At 35.8% G+C, this 18151-nt stretch overlaps 1 protein-coding gene across 9 annotated transcripts in view; it reads left to right on the forward strand.

The window, feature by feature from the left end:
- The window catches only part of cep89 (centrosomal protein 89), a 109046-nt gene that overhangs the window by 87285 nt on the left and 3610 nt on the right, over positions 1-18151 (forward strand). For 3 of the 9 annotated variants that reach the window (XM_087258999.1, XM_087259001.1, XM_087259005.1), the window contains one exon: positions 4691-4730. The exons of 4 other annotated variants lie outside the window; for them this stretch is intronic. In XM_087258999.1, coding sequence (XP_087115125.1) covers positions 4691-4730 — 40 coding nt within the window. The remainder of the gene's footprint in view (positions 1-4690; positions 4731-18151) is intronic. 2 more of the 9 variants (XM_087259000.1, XM_087259002.1) reach the window with 1 other exon arrangement.

Raw genomic sequence — 18151 nt, forward strand, 5'->3', positions numbered from 1 at the left:
TTTTCATTTACACGTGAACATACAAATTGTGTCTCTGTAACTAGGTTAGATCAAATAAAGTAGCAGAAACACTGCATTTTATTTATTTAACTTTATTATTTATAGAAACACAAGCTATAATCTTATTTGGCTCTTAATTTTTTTAAAATGCACAGTGTATAAAATTACTCCCAGCAAACAGTTGTGTTTAATAGACATAAACGTGGACAGCTTGGCTAAAACAAGGCTAAACTTGGGCTTTCAGTGAAAATCTAATAGATGTCTAAGAATAGCCCAAAACTAGACTAGTCGTCAAATAGACATATTAGACAGACTATATATTTGTAGTCATTCATTTGTTTATTTGATAACTAGTCTAGTTTTGGCCTATTCTTAAATGTCTATTAGATTTTCACTGACTGTCCAAATTTAGCCTTGTTTTTGCCAAGACTGTTTATACAACTATTAGACATCTTTTAAAAACAAAAAATGCTTGCTGAGTTACAAGCGCACAAGACTTTGTGATTAATTTCATTATAGACTAAACGAAACATCTATTTTTGTCATACAAATGTAAGGCTCGTTCAAAAATGTAAAAGGTTTCAATCAGTTTGTTTATAACAAAATTTTCCTAAAACAATCCCATCTACTGAAGCGGTCTGAGTGATCGGATTTAAATCTGTCTGGGATGCGTTTTGAATGGCATTTAGACCAGTCCTTTTCACAATCAGATATCTACCAGAATAAAGGTATGAAGTGACTAGGTTTAAACAGCTCTTACGATGTGCAGGTTTATCATGCAGCACAATTCCACAGATGTCACAAGTTTTAAGGGAGCATTTCTCAATGTGTATTTCCCTACCATAAGATGTCTTCAAAGGCGTTTAATAGAATTTGTTAATACATCTATGGGTTTCACAACAGCAGACCATGTGTAATGACTCCAGCCCAGGACCACCATATCCCTTCACCTCCAAGATTGTCTCAGACCAGCCATATGGACAGCTGCTGCAACAGTTTTACATAACCAAAAAATATTGCACATAACTGTCAGAAAGAGAAGCCTCGGAGCCTCTGAGAAGCTCCTCTGCATGCATGTTATCTTCATTGGGCATTAGACTGCAGTTTGTCATTGTAACCAACTTGAGTGGCCCATTGTTGTGCCATTCATCCGCATCAACATCACCTCATGTTGCAGCTTGATATTGCTCGCCCCCTTTTTGCTAAGACCTGTACACAATTCCTGGAAGCTTAAAAATCATCCCACTGCTTGCATGGCAGGCACACTCACTGCACATGTCACTTGTTGAGCATGTCTGGAGTGTTCTGAATTATCATGTACAATAGCAGAATTACAGTTCATGCCAATATTCAGCAACTTCACATAGCCATTAAAGACGAGTGGACCAACATTCCACAGGCCACAATAATTGATCATATGTGAAGGAGATGTGTTGCCCTTTGTGAGGCAAATGGTGGTTAAAGCACATACTGATAGATTTTCATATCCCACCCAAATGAGAAGTGCTTACTAACACAGGTTTAGACAAATGTGTGAACAGTATTTGAGAAATTGTGTACATAGAAAAAAGTTTTCGATCTTTGAGTTCAGCTGATGAAAATGGGAGCAAAAGCTTTTGTTTTTTATCCAAAAGTGAAATTTAACTTGCTATAGTATTTACTCACTCTCAAGGGCTCCAAACTGTTATAAGTTCCTTTATTATTTTAAGGAAAGCTGAAACCTGTAATCATTGAATTCCATAGCAGAAAATACAAATATAATGGAAGTCAATAGCCAGATTTCTTCGAAAATCTAATTTAGTATTCAAAAAGAGAAAGGCATTTGCTTGTGTGATCTAGCTGGATGCTGGGCAGTTGCTAGGGTCCTCTGAGTGGTTACTAGCATTTTTCTGGTATGATTAGCATGTTACTAACACATCAGTGAGATAACACATTGCTAGCATGGCTATTCAATTCATCTTTATTTTTATAGTGCTTTTTACAATGTTAATTGTGTCAAAACAGCTTAACATAGATGAATAGAAAAATCTTAATATTTCAAATTGTGGAACATTCCAGCAATTCACACAGAGATGAAAGTAGTGTAGAATGCTTCACTGCAGTTTAGTATAAATGTCACTGTCAAGATTCAGTTCAGTATAGTTTCGATCAGTGTATGCAAATGATGTTAAGGCAGATCCACTGAAGAACAACTCCAACATTGCATAGCTTCACCAGTCCCAACTAGGCAAGCCAGAGGCAAGGAGCCAAAACTTCACCTGGATATCATGTTAATAGTATGTTGCTAGCAAATTAGAATTTGCATGATCATCATGTTTTGTCATGTTTCTAGCATGATTAACATCTTACTATTTCTATCTTGCATCTGACATCTTAATAAACGCCAGGTTGATATTTGAGGAGTTGTTGACAGTCTGAGACCAGTCAGCCCAGTCCTGTTTGTCTACATCACAGGTGTCAAACTCAGATCCAAAAAAGCCGCAGCTCGGCACAGTTTAGTTCCAACCCTAATTAAACACGCCTGATCAAACTAATTGAGTCCTTCAGGCTTAACCTGCGAAGGTAAGTATGTTGGAGCAGGGTTGAAACTAAACTGTGCAGGGCTTCGGCCCTCCAGGAATTGAGTTTGACACCCCTGGTCTACATTGTCTGATCAAGAGATAGCCATTTCAGTCTTTTACATTAGAAGTCTATGGGGCAGTTGCTAGTGTGCTGTAACTGGTTGCTAGGGTGTATATAGGAAGTTTAAAAGAAATTGTTTATTGGCAGGTCAGTACACAGAGTTAAATGAGCCCACCCTCAAGTCTTTATGGCAGTCAGATGTAACTTTGAGGTCACAAAATTTCATCCAATGTTAAGATTTTTTACAAATGTTTAGGTAATTTTTGGAAACTAAATGTAGGATCAGTTAGAAAAGATATAACCAAGTCAAACCATTCTGAATGTTTGACTTAAGTTTGGTGGTTATGTCATGAAAGCTGTAGACACTCCGTACATTGGTTTTTCAAGCCAACATAATTAAAGATATATGCTATGATTGTGACCTTCCTCTTTAATAGTGGGTATTAAATTCAAATAAATAATTTGCTGTTAAGCCCATCATTTTAAACACAATGACTAAAGGAATGTTTCACACTTAAGTGTTTCTCTTCAGTGGTGTTAAACACACTGTGTGGTGCCAGACAGTGTGAATGAAAAGATGTGGTGTTAGAATGTTAGCAATGTTCTTAGCAACTAATAATTAATGACATGTCTCATATTCAGAAGCTGCATTCTTCATTCAGACCTTTATGATTAAAAACATTCATTATTGATATCAGTCAGCAATATGTAATGTGAGCAATGCAACAGTTTATGCAAATAAGTTCTTGTAGACCTGTATTCTGTGAATCAGAAGAACAGAATATTCAATACTGTTTAAACGTTTGAAGTCTAAGTTAAATGTAATATTTTTGAAATATTCTTTTATTAAGTGTGACATGGTGGCTCAGTGGTTAGCACTGTTGCCTCACAGCAAGAAGGTCACTGGTTCAAGTCCCATCTGTGTCAGTTGGCATTTCTGTGTGGAGTTTGGATGTTCTTATCGTGTTTGCGTGGGTTTCCTCTGGGTGCTCCGGTTTCCCCCACAGTCCAAAGAGGTGTATTGTACATTAAATTGGCCATAGTGTATGTGTGTGAATGAGTGTGTATGGATGTTTTCCAGTACGGGGTAGCAGCTGGAGGGGCATCTGCTGCATAAAACATAGCTGGACAAGTTGGCGGTTCATTTCACTGTGGCAAGCCCTGATGAATAAAGGGACTAAGCCAAAGGGAAATGAATGAATGAATTAACATTAATATTCTTGTATTGTGTCACTGCATGCATGTCACTCCCTGAGTTTATCTAACATTTATAGAACATGAACATTTAATTTGCAGATGATGAAAGACATTTTGAACATTGATAACTTAAATTGTTTCGGTATAGTATCAAGTTGCAGTTACAGTCTCACTAAAAAACTTAAAACTAAAAAGTGTTATAATAATAGCTTCTTTTAATGTTGAGCAAAAGAATGAAAACCATAGATGTTTGGATAAGTAAATGACAACAAATGTTTCAGCCTGCACCTTTTGCTTATTTTTTTTCTTTTCCTGTTTAATGCAACGAGTGAGTGACAGAAAAACAGTTTAAGTGTGGGCAAAAGGTGGCCCTCTGTCAGGTTACATGAGGATCCAGAGAGATCTTATCTGGCTAATCTTTGCTGCTTATATTGCTTCTGCAGGCTGCTGAAACATTACCTTCCAATCATATAGAGATTAGTGTGCGTGTGCTCTCAGATTCATCTGTGAGAGAGAAATAAAAAGCTCAGTTATATACTGAAATCTAACCTGGCAGTATAAGAGAGATAGAAATATTGTGATTGATTGTATTCTTATTTTTTTCTCCTTTATATCAATGTGTTGTATGTATTTTTTAATTGTGTTTGCAACATTGTGTTATATTTAATCGTCAATAAATTAAAGTGTCAATTATATTGAGAGAGAGCGAGAGAGAGAAAGGGAGGGTAAAAGAAAGGAAAGATTAATGGATATACTGCATCTGAATTACACACATGCCTTGTCAAATCATATAGTATTCTTCCTTACATAATTATGGTCACATGATTTGTCATCAGTGTCATTTATGGTAATTCATTTCTCTTCATCCCAGAAGTGTTGAATGGCAGCTGTATAGGGCAGCAGGTCAGAGGGTAAGCAGCACCTCTTAATTACTAAAACATTCCACTATTATTGTCTTGTTCACTTTCACTGCTTATACTTCCCTACTCGTCTTTCTCCATAAAACAGTCTCTTTCCTCTGTCTATCTCTCCCTTTGCTTTACTATTAAGTATTAACAGACTCTTTCATGACTAAAATGATCTGCTTTTGGTGAACATGGCTGTACTTTGTATCACTCAGTTGAGTCGACTGACAAGACTGCCTGAAGAACAATGGGAATGTGTCAGATTTACAAATTACTGCCTGGAAAAAGGCTTGTCATTCTAGTATTGTGCAAATGACTTATTTTTTGCAGAAAATGATAGTTTGATTAATTACATTTTTGTGGACTTATCGGTCATGAGGCATTGACTGGAAGAGGGAGAGCATGTGCTGAAAAAGGTGCATTCACTTCTCTTCTTGTTAGTGTTTTAAAAATGAAGTAGTATTAACCCTTATGTACTGCTGGGGAGGTTTTCATCCACACTGGAGTGATTTTGTGTCTTAATTAGGACTTAACTTTTTCTGTTTCAGCCAGCAGAATGCTTTTTGCTGACAAATCTTATTTGGACACATATTTTAAGAAAATGCTTTGAATTTTTTAAAAAACGCACCAATACACTCAATAAAATGACTGCCCTTTTGTTATATTAGGGATGAAAACAGCCAATGAATGGTATTTTTTTAATCACAAAACCTTGACATCATATAATCATGCATTTTTTATTGTTTGTGGTTTTTCCGCCAAAGCGTTAAAGTGTGTGTATGTGAGTGTCAGAGTGACCTTTGCGCACTTACCTTGATGTGTCTGAGAAAATCAAAATATGCATCTCAGCTCTCAGAACTACATGGAGTAAATAAAAACAATGACTGTATTTATGCACCATCAAATGTGGTCATACATTTAGTAGTTTTGATCAGGACTGACGTTGATTAACAGATTTATGCAAAAAATAATGAAATAAATGCTTATCTGATGCATTTTTACAGCAGTTTAATTCAGTGGATGTTTTTTTCATCCCTAACATAACAAAAGAATAGTACATTTAAACAGTGCAAAGGGTTAAAATGTATACATTTCTAGGTCAGGGGGGTGATTTTATCAGAACTGACAGCTGAAATGTCAGACTTACGCTAACATGTTTATCTCTGCTTGGTATTAGCATTCATTTGTATTTATTGCACAGAACTGTGCAAAAGTCTTAGGGCCCTATCATACACCCGGCGCAGTGTGGCGCAAGGCGTGGCGCAGTAGTCTTTTAGTAGTTTCAGCTTGGCGCAAGAGTCGTTTTTGAGGCGTTGCGCTACGCTCTTTAAATAGCAAATGCATTAGCGCTCATTTTTGCGTCCATAGGCGTTCTGGTCTAAAAAGGAAGGCGTTCTAAGGCGCACTGCTGGCGCGTTGCTATTTTGAGAATCTATAATAGATTTTTCATTAGACCAAAACTAACCCGGTCTAAACTCCTGCGCAGAGTTGCGCCTCGCTTACGCACTGCTTAATACGCACAAGAGAGCAATAGGCAAAGATCTTTACATTTGAAAAAATGTAAATATAAGGATATATATAGAATATAATAAGAATAGATATAGGATATAAATATAAAGGATTAAAATATTACAAAACATATTATTTTCTAGCCTACATAATTATGAAAAACCACTGCTTTTATGTCTTCATCTCAGGAGGCTTTTTCAGTTCATTCATAACAATTTGCTTTTGTATAATGTTATTATTATTAGTAGTATTATTTATTATATCCATATTTATATTTGTTTTATTAAAAACAAGCTTAGATTTGCCCACCTGTCAGGTTTTAGACCATATGGGGCACAGCATGTGTTTTAGGATATAACTCAGGTTTTTGAGCACATTTTGCTATTATTATTCATTTATTCGTTTGCTGGAAATTAGAACTGAATTTAGAAATAGTTTTGAAACGAATATTTGGGCTTAACAAACAAAAGTATTTATTTATAGACTAATTGATGTCTGTGCGTAAAGGTTTCACTATCCAAGAGCGAAAGTGAAAGTGATCCATGATCTCTCATTCTCACGCAGTAGATGCTCTGTTTAACAGTTTTCTGTTAAAAAACTGTTAAATGTGAACTGTTTGCTTGTGAAATGCTCATTTTTTCTACTTAGACTTACTTTGCGTCCTGTAAATGGCGAATGCGCTCTTGGTGCGACGCAGCTGAGTTTTAAAGGTAATGGGAGATGAGATTCTAATTGGTTTATTCTCAAAACACACCTAAAAGTCATTAAGAAAATAAACTCAACCCTTTTAGAACATGCGTCGCGGCGCAAGGCAGATTTCCCGTCCTTAAATAAGCAAAAACGCGTCCTGACACGCCCTGAAAGTGTTTGCGCCCTGCGTTTTGCGCTCTGCGGATGGACCGTCAAAATAGAGCCCTTTAGCTTTTAATATTTTTGTACCAATAAAAATGGTTTTAAGCCAGTTATTTCTATATTTTGGTGTTGTATGTCAATAGGATATATTTATTTGCATTTTCAAAGGATGATTTTTGCAATTGATTCTTATATTCCAGTATTATTTTTGCATGCACAAGGCATCTGACAGAAGCCAGTTCTCCACACAGATATCTGATCTGATCATCATCCTGTTTGTTTGGAGAGGCATGAAAAAACTGAAAAAAAACTGACACACTAAATCCAGAAGAACTGTGGCAAGTTGCCAACATCTTCAAAACACGTCAAAAAAAGTTATCTGAAAGAGGATGCATATGTACAAAATATAAGGACAAAAGCAGTTTTATACACGACTTCAACCAAATGTTGATTTCAAGAGTTCACTCTTAGCTGATGATTAATAATAAATCGTATTTGGCATGTTGTCCTGGGAGAGAGCCCTGAGCTCCAAAGATTCTTGAGCCGGGGGATCGCTCCAAATTAAAGGGGGAAAGGGGAGTTTGAGCTCAGGTAGATCTCGAGAACTCCCCTGCTTAAAAAAGACAAATTGGAGATTACTATGTGGTGGAAGGAAAGATTCTTTAAAACAAAGATACGAAGATAGAAATTCTGGTTATTAGGTATCATACACAAATCTCTGAATTATTTCAATTAATACCAGAAATACTGTTTTAAAATTAAAACTGGTATTTCCTACTGACACTTTATAAACAAATATTGAAATAGTGTAAAAAGAAATTGAAAAACTGACATTTTTTGTTTGTTGAGAATACTAGCAGCACAGAATTGAACATTTGGGTATTGTTGCGTTCTTTAGAGAAACTTGTACGCACACAGAGACGCACAGACACACATGTAATTAGACGCTTTTATGCAGTTAAAGACCTGTAACCCTTGTGATTTCACCCTGTCAGCCTGACCCGACCACATTTAATGACACTCAGGTTTCTCTGGGTACAGATGGGTCGTGACATGTTAAAACATTCATGTCATTCTGTGTGAGATGAGACCTTGTATTTTCTGCTGCATGTTGCTTTGCAGTACTGTGGGTCAGATGAAACATTGGTTTAATTTCCACACACCTGCCTCAGAGATGCTTTTCTGTATTAAAAAAAAATATGTTGACATTTCTAATTGTGTCTTTCACAAACTGATTATGGAGACTATTGTCTTGCATTAACATTGGCTGTTTCTCAATATGCATTCTTCAGCGGTCTTGCGTCCTCGTGTTCTCAAGTAACGTCATCATCAACTGCCAAAGTTCAGTTCCAATGCTTAAGACCGCAAGAACAGAGGACGCGTGAAACTTTCCAGATGTGTTCTTGATAGAGGACGCACCGATGCAGCCTTGAGCACTGATCTTGCTCTTGAAGTCCCAGAAGTCATTGCGACTGGAGATGGGAAGCGCAGCATTTTATGTAGATTTATTATAAAAGTTTAGAGATATGACTTATTTACCTCATAAAGGGACTTTCCCTAAATGAAACGGTGAATATAAGCATTACCATGGACATTTTAATAAAGAATTAAACAAATTAAAAGGTGTTGATTTGGTAAAATTCGTATTAAAATCTATTTTATTTGTATTGTACAACATATATTTATAATGTTTTTATGCATAGTATATATTTTGAAAAAGGTAAAAAACAGTAAATCGTTGTATGAATGCTGTCATGTTTAAATAATATTACATTAAAACACGTGAGGGTCATGTGACCATCAAGAAGAACGCAGCATCTCATTTCTTACAGGACGCCTTCTCTGCCCTCGCGGTCTCCTGAGTTCGTTCTTCCGAGGACACCTGGCAAGACCGGTCTCCACAAGAACGCAAGTCTGTTCTCTGCGTTCTTGGAATTGAGAAACAGCCATTCACTTTTTGTTCTCTTATAGATGTTAAGGGCAGGTTTGTGTGTGCATATGCAGGTCCATATGTTGATTTGCTTCAGTAGTATGGTTCAATCGTCCTTCATTAAGTCTGTAATTCATTACAAAACGATTACATTCGGGCTGCCACGTGTGCGCGTGTGCACATGACATTGTTTGTGCATGTGTGTGGGGGGATTAATAGTGCCCAATTAGTTTAACATTGTAAATGTACAGAAGTAATAAGAATAGATTAGACATTCACATTAGTAAAATGTGAATATACTGCATATTATACTATCATACATCAACAAGGCCATAAAATTAATCATCCAAGTTGCTATTGCCTCTTCTCAGTTGGAATTTTTTTTATTTATTTTTTTTATAAATCAAACCCGTTCTCACCCCAAAGGAGTCCAATAGTGATAATGAAAAATCAAGCCCCAACATATCATGAAGACTATTATAGTATGTTGGAAACATTGGAAAATATGGACTCTGGAGTTTCTCCTGGGCTCTGGCAGAGTGTTAACTGATCACACACTCAAAATAAAGTGCTACATCTTAGACATGCAACAAGACCTATCATATTCCAGTTGCATCATTTTTACTCATGTTCAAAATGGAGAATCAAATGAGCATACTAAAAAACGGTTTGACATTTGGATCAATCAACATCAGGACAATTGTGTGTAACCCACTTTAAACTTTTTGTTTTGCTAATGTTTGATGCTCTCTTTTGGGGAGCACTCTGCTGGTGATTACATTAAAAGTGATAGAACATCATTTATGAATCATAAAAACCCATCAAACTGGCTAGTGCATTGATTTGCATTACCAAACACAGTCAATTTCAAAAACAAAATTTAAGGCCTTAAAAAGTTTACTGAAATTTTGTCTTGTAGGTCTTGAATCATTTTAAACTGGCCTTAATTATTCTGTGGCTATGAAAATGCAAATAAAAATTTGAAAATTTGATTATTTTTTTAAATGTACTGCTTCTAAAAGACTAGTCATTTCTTGCATGCTGCTTTTGTACCAAAATTATAATTACAATCACATGTTGACATCACCTGTTTCAAATCACATCGTTATTTAAACAATTTACCTGCATGATTACTGGCCCAAACTGCTCCTGTCCCAACTTTTTTTTGGAGTGTGTTGCAGGTCTGAATGACAGGAAAGGATGTATATTTACAAATGAAATGAAGTTGAGCAGACAAACAAAAAATGTTTTGTGTTTATATTGTCTGCAATGAAATACAAGTCAAAGTGAATTTAAAAATCACTACTTTCTTTTTTTTCTGATTGGGCTTGTTCATTTAGTGTATTATCGTTTTTAAGCTTATCAATCCTTTTAAAGCGATGTTACTGTATATTGAAAAAAAGGATTTGACATATTATTAAAATAATGTATTAAAAAAAATTAGGTATACGAAATAACTCATTTTAATTGTATTAATGGGGCTAGTAGTAAATCTTTGCCTCTGGTCCAGCTGGGCCATTAGAAAAAACTCCTTGGGATTTTCCAAGTATAAGTATGAAATAAGTATGAAATTTCATTTATAATGGTCTTAAAAAGTCAAATTTGGTGAAATCTCCAGAAATCCTGAATAATAATTATAAACTAAATTTCTCTCCAACATGTTGTTCTGTTACAAAAAGGGTGTAACATTTAGAGAATTTAAACAATGGTTTAGATTCTAACAAAAATGAAGCATTGCCATAAGAAAGATTTTTTATACCAATGTCAATTTTATTTATTCTTTTGGATTAGTACCTTATTTATCATCCTGATTTATCACATGGAGCACCCGGAGGAAACCTACGCGAACACGAGGAGAACACGCAAACTCCACACAGAATTGCCAAACTTTCTTGCTGTGAGAAAACATTGCTAACCACTGAATAAATACAATTTCTTTTTAAAAACATACAGCTTAAAGTTCATTTAAAAAATTGATTTTAAAAATGAGAGCTGCAAAGCAGTCATCAATAACTAAATAGAAAATCAATATGCATCTTGTAGAAAGGAAGGAAGGTACAGTCACAAAGTTTTAGACAAAAACAGGTGGGCACTGGAACTACTGCTCAAATGCTCCCGAATACAATTTCAATTGCTGCTGGTGAGCTTACTTTTTTCAGGTGTGTACAGAGCTTGTGACTCTCTCACTGGTTCTTCTTCTGGATGCTGTGTGCGTTTGTTTTACAATTGTCAGTTTTAAGCTTCAATACTGGTTCGAGCACTGGAGTGTTTATGCACTGTGTTATTTTAAGAGTTCTAATCATTTTGAATACCTCAGTATATTATCACACGCTAAATTAACATGATATCAATATTTTATGCTATTAATATCACAATTATTGTCAATACTAGTATACTGCATCACTTCTAGTCTGTCCTTCCATTTATAGATAATTTAGGATGGTATTGGTGGTGTAAAATTTGTGGTGTGGGATATATTTTCTAGGCACACCTTAGTGCCAATTAAGTGCAAATTTTAAATCTCACAGCTTATCTCAATATCTCTGGTCATGCATTGTCTTGCCTAAGACACCAACTATGCCACTACTCCCACTTGTGGCCTCTTAAAAACAATAGATTGTGTGCGTGAAGTCAAAATTTCCTATTTGTTACGTCAGCCGTTCACCAGCAAATTACAACTTGGTTAAGCTGACGTAGGTGACAATTATGGCATCATTTAATGTGACGCATCAGAATGTACCACAAGCACATTACTCAAATGACTACTACTGCTCTTGTGGACCTACCGTACTTATGAGTCCAGCATTCACAAAGTACTCTCCCATGCCTCTGCTTCATTTCTTTTTTAATCTCTTCTAGAAGACTTTGATGCTAAAAGCAGCCAGGTCAATACTGGTCTCTCTCATCTTTCATCTCCTGACGTTCACCACTCAGATGTGTCACTTCTTTCTTTCACGCCCACTCGCACCCGTCTCTCTGGTCCCATTCCCTCTCTCTTTTGGCAACTGGGTCATGAAAATGAGAGCGAAAGCAAACACTAGCAATCGATTTGATGGTGGGAGAAGGGCCTGCAGGAAGCATCTGAATAATTATTTTCTCCCTTCATGCATTTTAAATGAAGAAAATTACAGGAAAATAAGACGTTTTCTTTAAATGTCTGTATTGTTGATGCACACTGAACAGAATCTGTGCAACCATTACTATTACTGTATTAGCGTATAATTTGATGGTGTTTTCAGCAGCACAGAATTACAAATATTCATTGTATTTACTTAAAAAGTTTAAGGTAACTGGTTGCAAGCAATTTAAATGGGCTGATTTAGTAATGTTCAATTTAATTTGTTAGTTTAAATTCAGCCCATAAAAATAGTTTACAACAAGTTACCTTAAAGCCACTATTATGGGTTTTTGAAAAGGAGCTTTCATGAAGTGTGTAACAGCACTAAGTGAATGAAAACATCCAGCTGAGGTTTAAATCTGAAAGTGCACCATGATTTAAACTTTTGACTCTTTAACAAAATAGTTGACTCCGTGTTGAATAAATAAATCGTGTTGGTTCGGATCATTTGCCTGGATGCATCGATGTCGACACATTACATCACCAAATATGTAGTATCAGATCCAGTAAAACATGATTGCACCTATCCTTCAGACACGAGCAGAGCACGGGGAATCACGGGACTGATCATGACATGAAAATGACGATCACTAACAGATGGAGATTTCGCTGCGGGGAATAAAGGGTTTCATTTTCACAACAACACTACAGTGCTGTGTTTGTTCCTGTCACTTTTCTGATTTTTGATCCAATAATCTATGCTGCAACACAGGATTCGTCACCCGTTTGCTATTATTGGAAGGAGCAGCAGACTATTATGTATGGGACTTTGTCAGATTTTGACAGGGACTTTGTCAGAAACTGTTACAATTCAAATAGACCAGTTTCTTCTTCCTTCAGATCAGAACATGTAAGTGTAATTGAAACTGTTCCCTCATTTTGTGTAGTTTGCAAAATATGTTTAATTCTGTGTTGTAATCGCTCCGCAAGACTTGTAATCACTCATCTATTATAGATTAGTGCTTGTACTGTATCTCTCAGGTTAAACGTTTATGGGGCTCTTCACATATTGTGTCCAAAACCATGTTGAAAATGCATGCTTCTTCCTTTACCGATTTAATGTGATTATAAACTCACAATTCTCGGCCGTTTGTCTTTGCTATGGCCACCATCAGCTGTTCCTACACAATTTTCAAAATAGTTCAAGTTTTGTCACTGTGTGGATTAAGACTAAATGTGTGTCGTTGTTATTACTTGGGGTTAGGATTAAGAGTAAAGTCAAATGCTGGTTTAACTACATTGCTTTATTGCATTGCTGCATTGGGCTCTCACAGACTCTGTGTGCTACTTCATAGTTGTAGTGGGCATTTCACTCTGTCTCGTGCTGAACCCAGTCGACCAATCACAACAGACTGGGTTATCGGACCAATCTGCGCAGATTAGCTTTGCGCTAAGGAGGGGTTTGGGAACAAATGAATCGTAACAAATCATATGGGAGTCGCTGAGATGATTAGGTAAAAATGAATACATATTATAAGACAGTGAATGTGGGTTTTGACCTTGCATACATATCATAGCTTTGGAGACCCCCAAAACCAAAATATGACCTTTTTTAATGCATAATGAATTAATTTTTTTTCAGTGTACGCAACAGAAGGGTAGTACTTTTATTTTCAGCATGAAAAAAAATGTCTGGACTTTCATCTGGATAGAGAAAATTTCATCTGGACTTGCACAATCAGATGTGATTTTAGACGTGTCTCCTCTGCTAATCTGTCAGTCTGTGGGGTTTATTTGTCCCTCACTTCTGTCCTCCCCGCATCACTCTGTCCTACTGTCTGTTCCCCTGTCTGACACTATTGATCAGCTGACCCACCCACTGACAGCAATCTCTCTCTCTCTCTCTTTCTCTGACTCTCTCTCTCTCTCTCTCTCTCTGTTATAAATCTCTAAGGTGACAGGGCCAGGCTATCTGTGTGCATAGATAAGGCCTTGTTTGTCTTTTGCTGAGACTGCACAATATGTGATGAATAGAGAGGAGGAAGGAGAGAGGAAAAGGGCACCTGCAAGGAGAAATAAAAGAGTCTCGAGGTGAAATTCTCATTAGGCATTCATAAACGAGATGAAAAATACACACAGCCGTATTTACCTGACTCTCTGTCAGGATGGGAAAAGTGCAGCCTCAGGCTCAATATGACAACACTACAGCGACAAAATGATGGATAATATTTTGTATGAGGACACATCTGCTGTCTTAAACTGTAGCAATATGGAAGCCTAAAGCCAGCTATTAAAATCATACAACTTTTATTGAAATATATATCATTATGCTTCAAAATAGAATATAATTATCGAGATAGTATTTTTGCCATATCGCCCAGCCCTATTCAAAGAATGTTTTTTATTTTTATTTATTTATTGGCTGGGCAATGTATGTTCAGAACTAATCAAAATACTTAGGACCTGAAAGATTCTTTTCTGTTTTAAATGAAGTATCTTGTACTCAACAAGGCTGCATTTATTTAATCAAATTTAATTTAGTGAATGCTCATTTCTTAAAGAGCAGCATTTTTGTGAAATAGAAATATTTGGTTGTCTTTACCGTCACCATTGACCACTTTTTAAAATTGTATAAATTACAGAATAATTATACAAAATGAAAGAAAGAAAGAGAGGAAAAACACACACACATCAAAACAAAACAAAAACAATAGTATGCTTGACAAATCCCAGTTTACCTAGGAGTAAATGCTGTACTTGAAAATGATGATCATGGTCTTAAACTGACCCACGTGTGCAAAAGAACAACTACACACAGCATAAACTTTCTAATAATGTTCTCAATCTGCATATTATATGATGTGAATAATACTCATCGTCAGATTACATTTAATAGGACTATTATTGCTGTTTTCACAGGTATTTTACAAACTATGAATGGTTGTTTTGTTGGTGTAATGTATTGTACAGAAAAGCAGATGTGATTTAAGCAGCTGATGACTACTTTCTAATCACAGCAGTGTGATTGTTCTCTCTAGAGAACAGCCTGGATTAATCATACTGATCACTGGTGTTATAACACTCATCAAAAGGTTAATGAGCAGCCGTTGAGAAGGAAGAGGATGTTTGTAGTACACAACAGTGGAGAATGATGAAGAATGTAGATTAAAAATTGTATCACTTTATTTTGATGGTCCAGTTGTGTATTAGTAGACTGTCTGCTTAATATCTGTTGATACTGCTCCTTCAACAAACATTTAACTGGCTATAAGAAACTTAGCAAGTACATGTCAACTTACACAAACCCGAACCCCAACCTAACTGTACTTATAATCAGTTGGCATGTAGATGCAATGTAACGTAATTCAACAAACAAACCATCAAAATAAAATGTGACCAAAAATGATGTAAATGTCGCATGAAATCTGGTATAATCTTTTAAATTATAGTTGCATTGCAAAACATCTCACCAATATGAGTTTTAAAAGCACATACTGTTTTATTATTTTGTGTAATATAATGCCTAGTGAAGTTTCACACATCAACAGAAACACCATAGACTAGATGATCAGTTTGGGGATTAAACAATTTATATAATTTTTTTTAAATCAAGATATATAAAACTAGACGTCTTAGCTTTTTAAATTCACTGCATGTGTTTTTAGCTTTTGCACATGCAGGAATTAAAACAATATAGCGTTTGTTTTGTGTATACTAAACTGATGTGTTTGCAAGTCATTTTTGCAATTTCAGAGCATGTATTTGATGGGTCTCAGATGAAATGTACTTGAATAAGTGTCATGTTTCATTCTGTTTCTGTAGTACGTGCCATGTGTAAATGCACATTAAATGGGGATGAATATGATTCTCGCCATTTTCTACACAATGGGAGACAAAGAGAGACCGAAAGCTTGTCATAAACCGTGTGTTTGTGTGTGTGTGTGTGTGTGTGCATGGATTTGCGTCAACAGATGGTCTGGCTAATTGATCTATCATAATGACAGCTTACACCCCTCTGCAACTTGGTCATCTCCATCGTTCTCTCTCACTCTGTACGTGTTTGTGCCTCAGCGCATTTCCACTTAATACCTGTTATTATTGCACAGCTGAGACCTCAAAAGCCCAGTGTGCAAATCCACCGCAATTGACTGGAGGTTACTAAATGACTGAAAGTTTGCATAGAATTATGTGTGTTTGATTTTGCGTTAAAGGTGCCATAGAATGCAAAACTGGATATATATATTGGCATATATTTATATACTGGATATATATATTGGCATAGTTTAATCATTTAAATTCTGCACATGAGAATTACACATCGAGCCTAAAAACTATTAATTTTTTCCTTCTTGGGTAAAACTTTTTTGAGCAAAAAAACAGTAAAAACAGGCGAATTAAAACACAACAATAACTGAGGTTAAAGTCAGGATTAATAATATGTAGTCTGCGCCAAAATCCCTTTAAAGGTATTCTAAAGTCTTTTGATTCTGAATAAGGGAATAACCTGCAACTTTTTGTCTGTTAAAGCCATTTCTGTTTAAATTTTCTTTGTAATAACATTTTATTCATTTGTCTTTGTTGTCATGTCATGGATCAAGTGCATTTGTAATACAAATGTAATATAAACAGCGATATGTGTAATGATCAGATAATTCTGTTTTAGGGAAAAAAATAATCTGATATTTCATTTGTTAAATAACAAAAAGAAAGAAAAGAAATTGCATGTTTCCGCTTAGCTACATGTTTAATGTAGCTACATGAAGAAACGGAGCATGTCATCACACACTTTACACTACACACTTTAGTTGCACACTTTACAATCACGATTATACATGGGTCATGTGGAAATACAACTGGAACTGTGGTTAAGTTGATGTTTAAATGACTAAATGATTGACATTTGACAAGGCCTCTACTCAACTTAAAAATAAAATAAAACTGAAGATTATTTTGCACTCTTGTATTTCATAATACATCACAGCTTCTGCATTCATGGCTGACAGTTGACCCCTGTTTTCTATGTGAGTCGCTACTAAACAGACAGAGCAGAGCACATTGTTAATATTCCTGACCCTTCCAAATAAGGTAAAAGCAGATCTAAGAGAATAATTGAAAGCGCACCATATTATGGTCTATAAAAGGCCATAATTTAGTTTTGAAGGTCACCAACAACAGGCAGATATGCACATAAAGTTAAAAAACACTTTCATTTTCTTAAAATATGATTTATTTTATACTTAATTATCCAAATGACTCTCATATGATTTGTTCGGTGATTAATCTCCTCCTTTCCAAACGCTAATCTGGTCTTGGTCTGATGACCCAATCTGTTGTGATTGGTCAGCTGGGCACAGCACGTTTTGGAAATGAAACTCCCATCAAAGCTTAGTCAGTGGACTTCAAACCATTTGAATAAAAGCAAAAGTGAATTAGTTCATGTGATTTTCATGTCCACTATGAAAGCACAACTAAGGCAGCCATGGCAAAGACAGACACCATGGCATCACATTTTCTACATTGTTTTAGATGTGACGTGAATACTGTAGCAATGATCAATAAAATGACAAGAACATAACACAAGATTGCCTATAATATGGTATTGTTGTAAAAATTAACTATAACTGTTTATACCTCACATCCTCGTGTCTACGCATCTCACAGTAATCAGTGATTGCTCATCTTCACATGCGGATGCAATCCCATCCCCTGCAAATTGTTACAGTGGGTGAGGTGGGGATCAAGTTTTCCCGGGTCTGCATGTGCAACAAGTGGGCCAAATTCACAACAAATCCAATGTGAATCGTTTAAAGGACTCTAAGTAGACATTTTTTGTGAGAGACAATAGTTTAATTTACAGTGCACTTTCAGATTTAAACCTCAGCTGGATATTTTTATTTAGAGCTGTCTTACAGTACATTAAAAAAAGTTTTGTAGGGGCTCTTCAACACATCTATGCGTGTTATGTCACCTTTAAGCAGTGCATTTCTCCCATTGATGGTACTAAAGAGCTTGTATTTGAATCAAAAAAAGCCTATGCACTGCACTGAAACTGCACCTCTCTCTCTTTGTGTTTTTCAG

Source organism: Danio rerio, chromosome 7, assembly GCF_052040795.2.
Source record: "Danio rerio strain M-AB ecotype USA chromosome 7, GRCz13ab, whole genome shotgun sequence".
NCBI classification, from domain to species: Eukaryota; Metazoa; Chordata; class Actinopteri; order Cypriniformes; family Danionidae; genus Danio; species Danio rerio.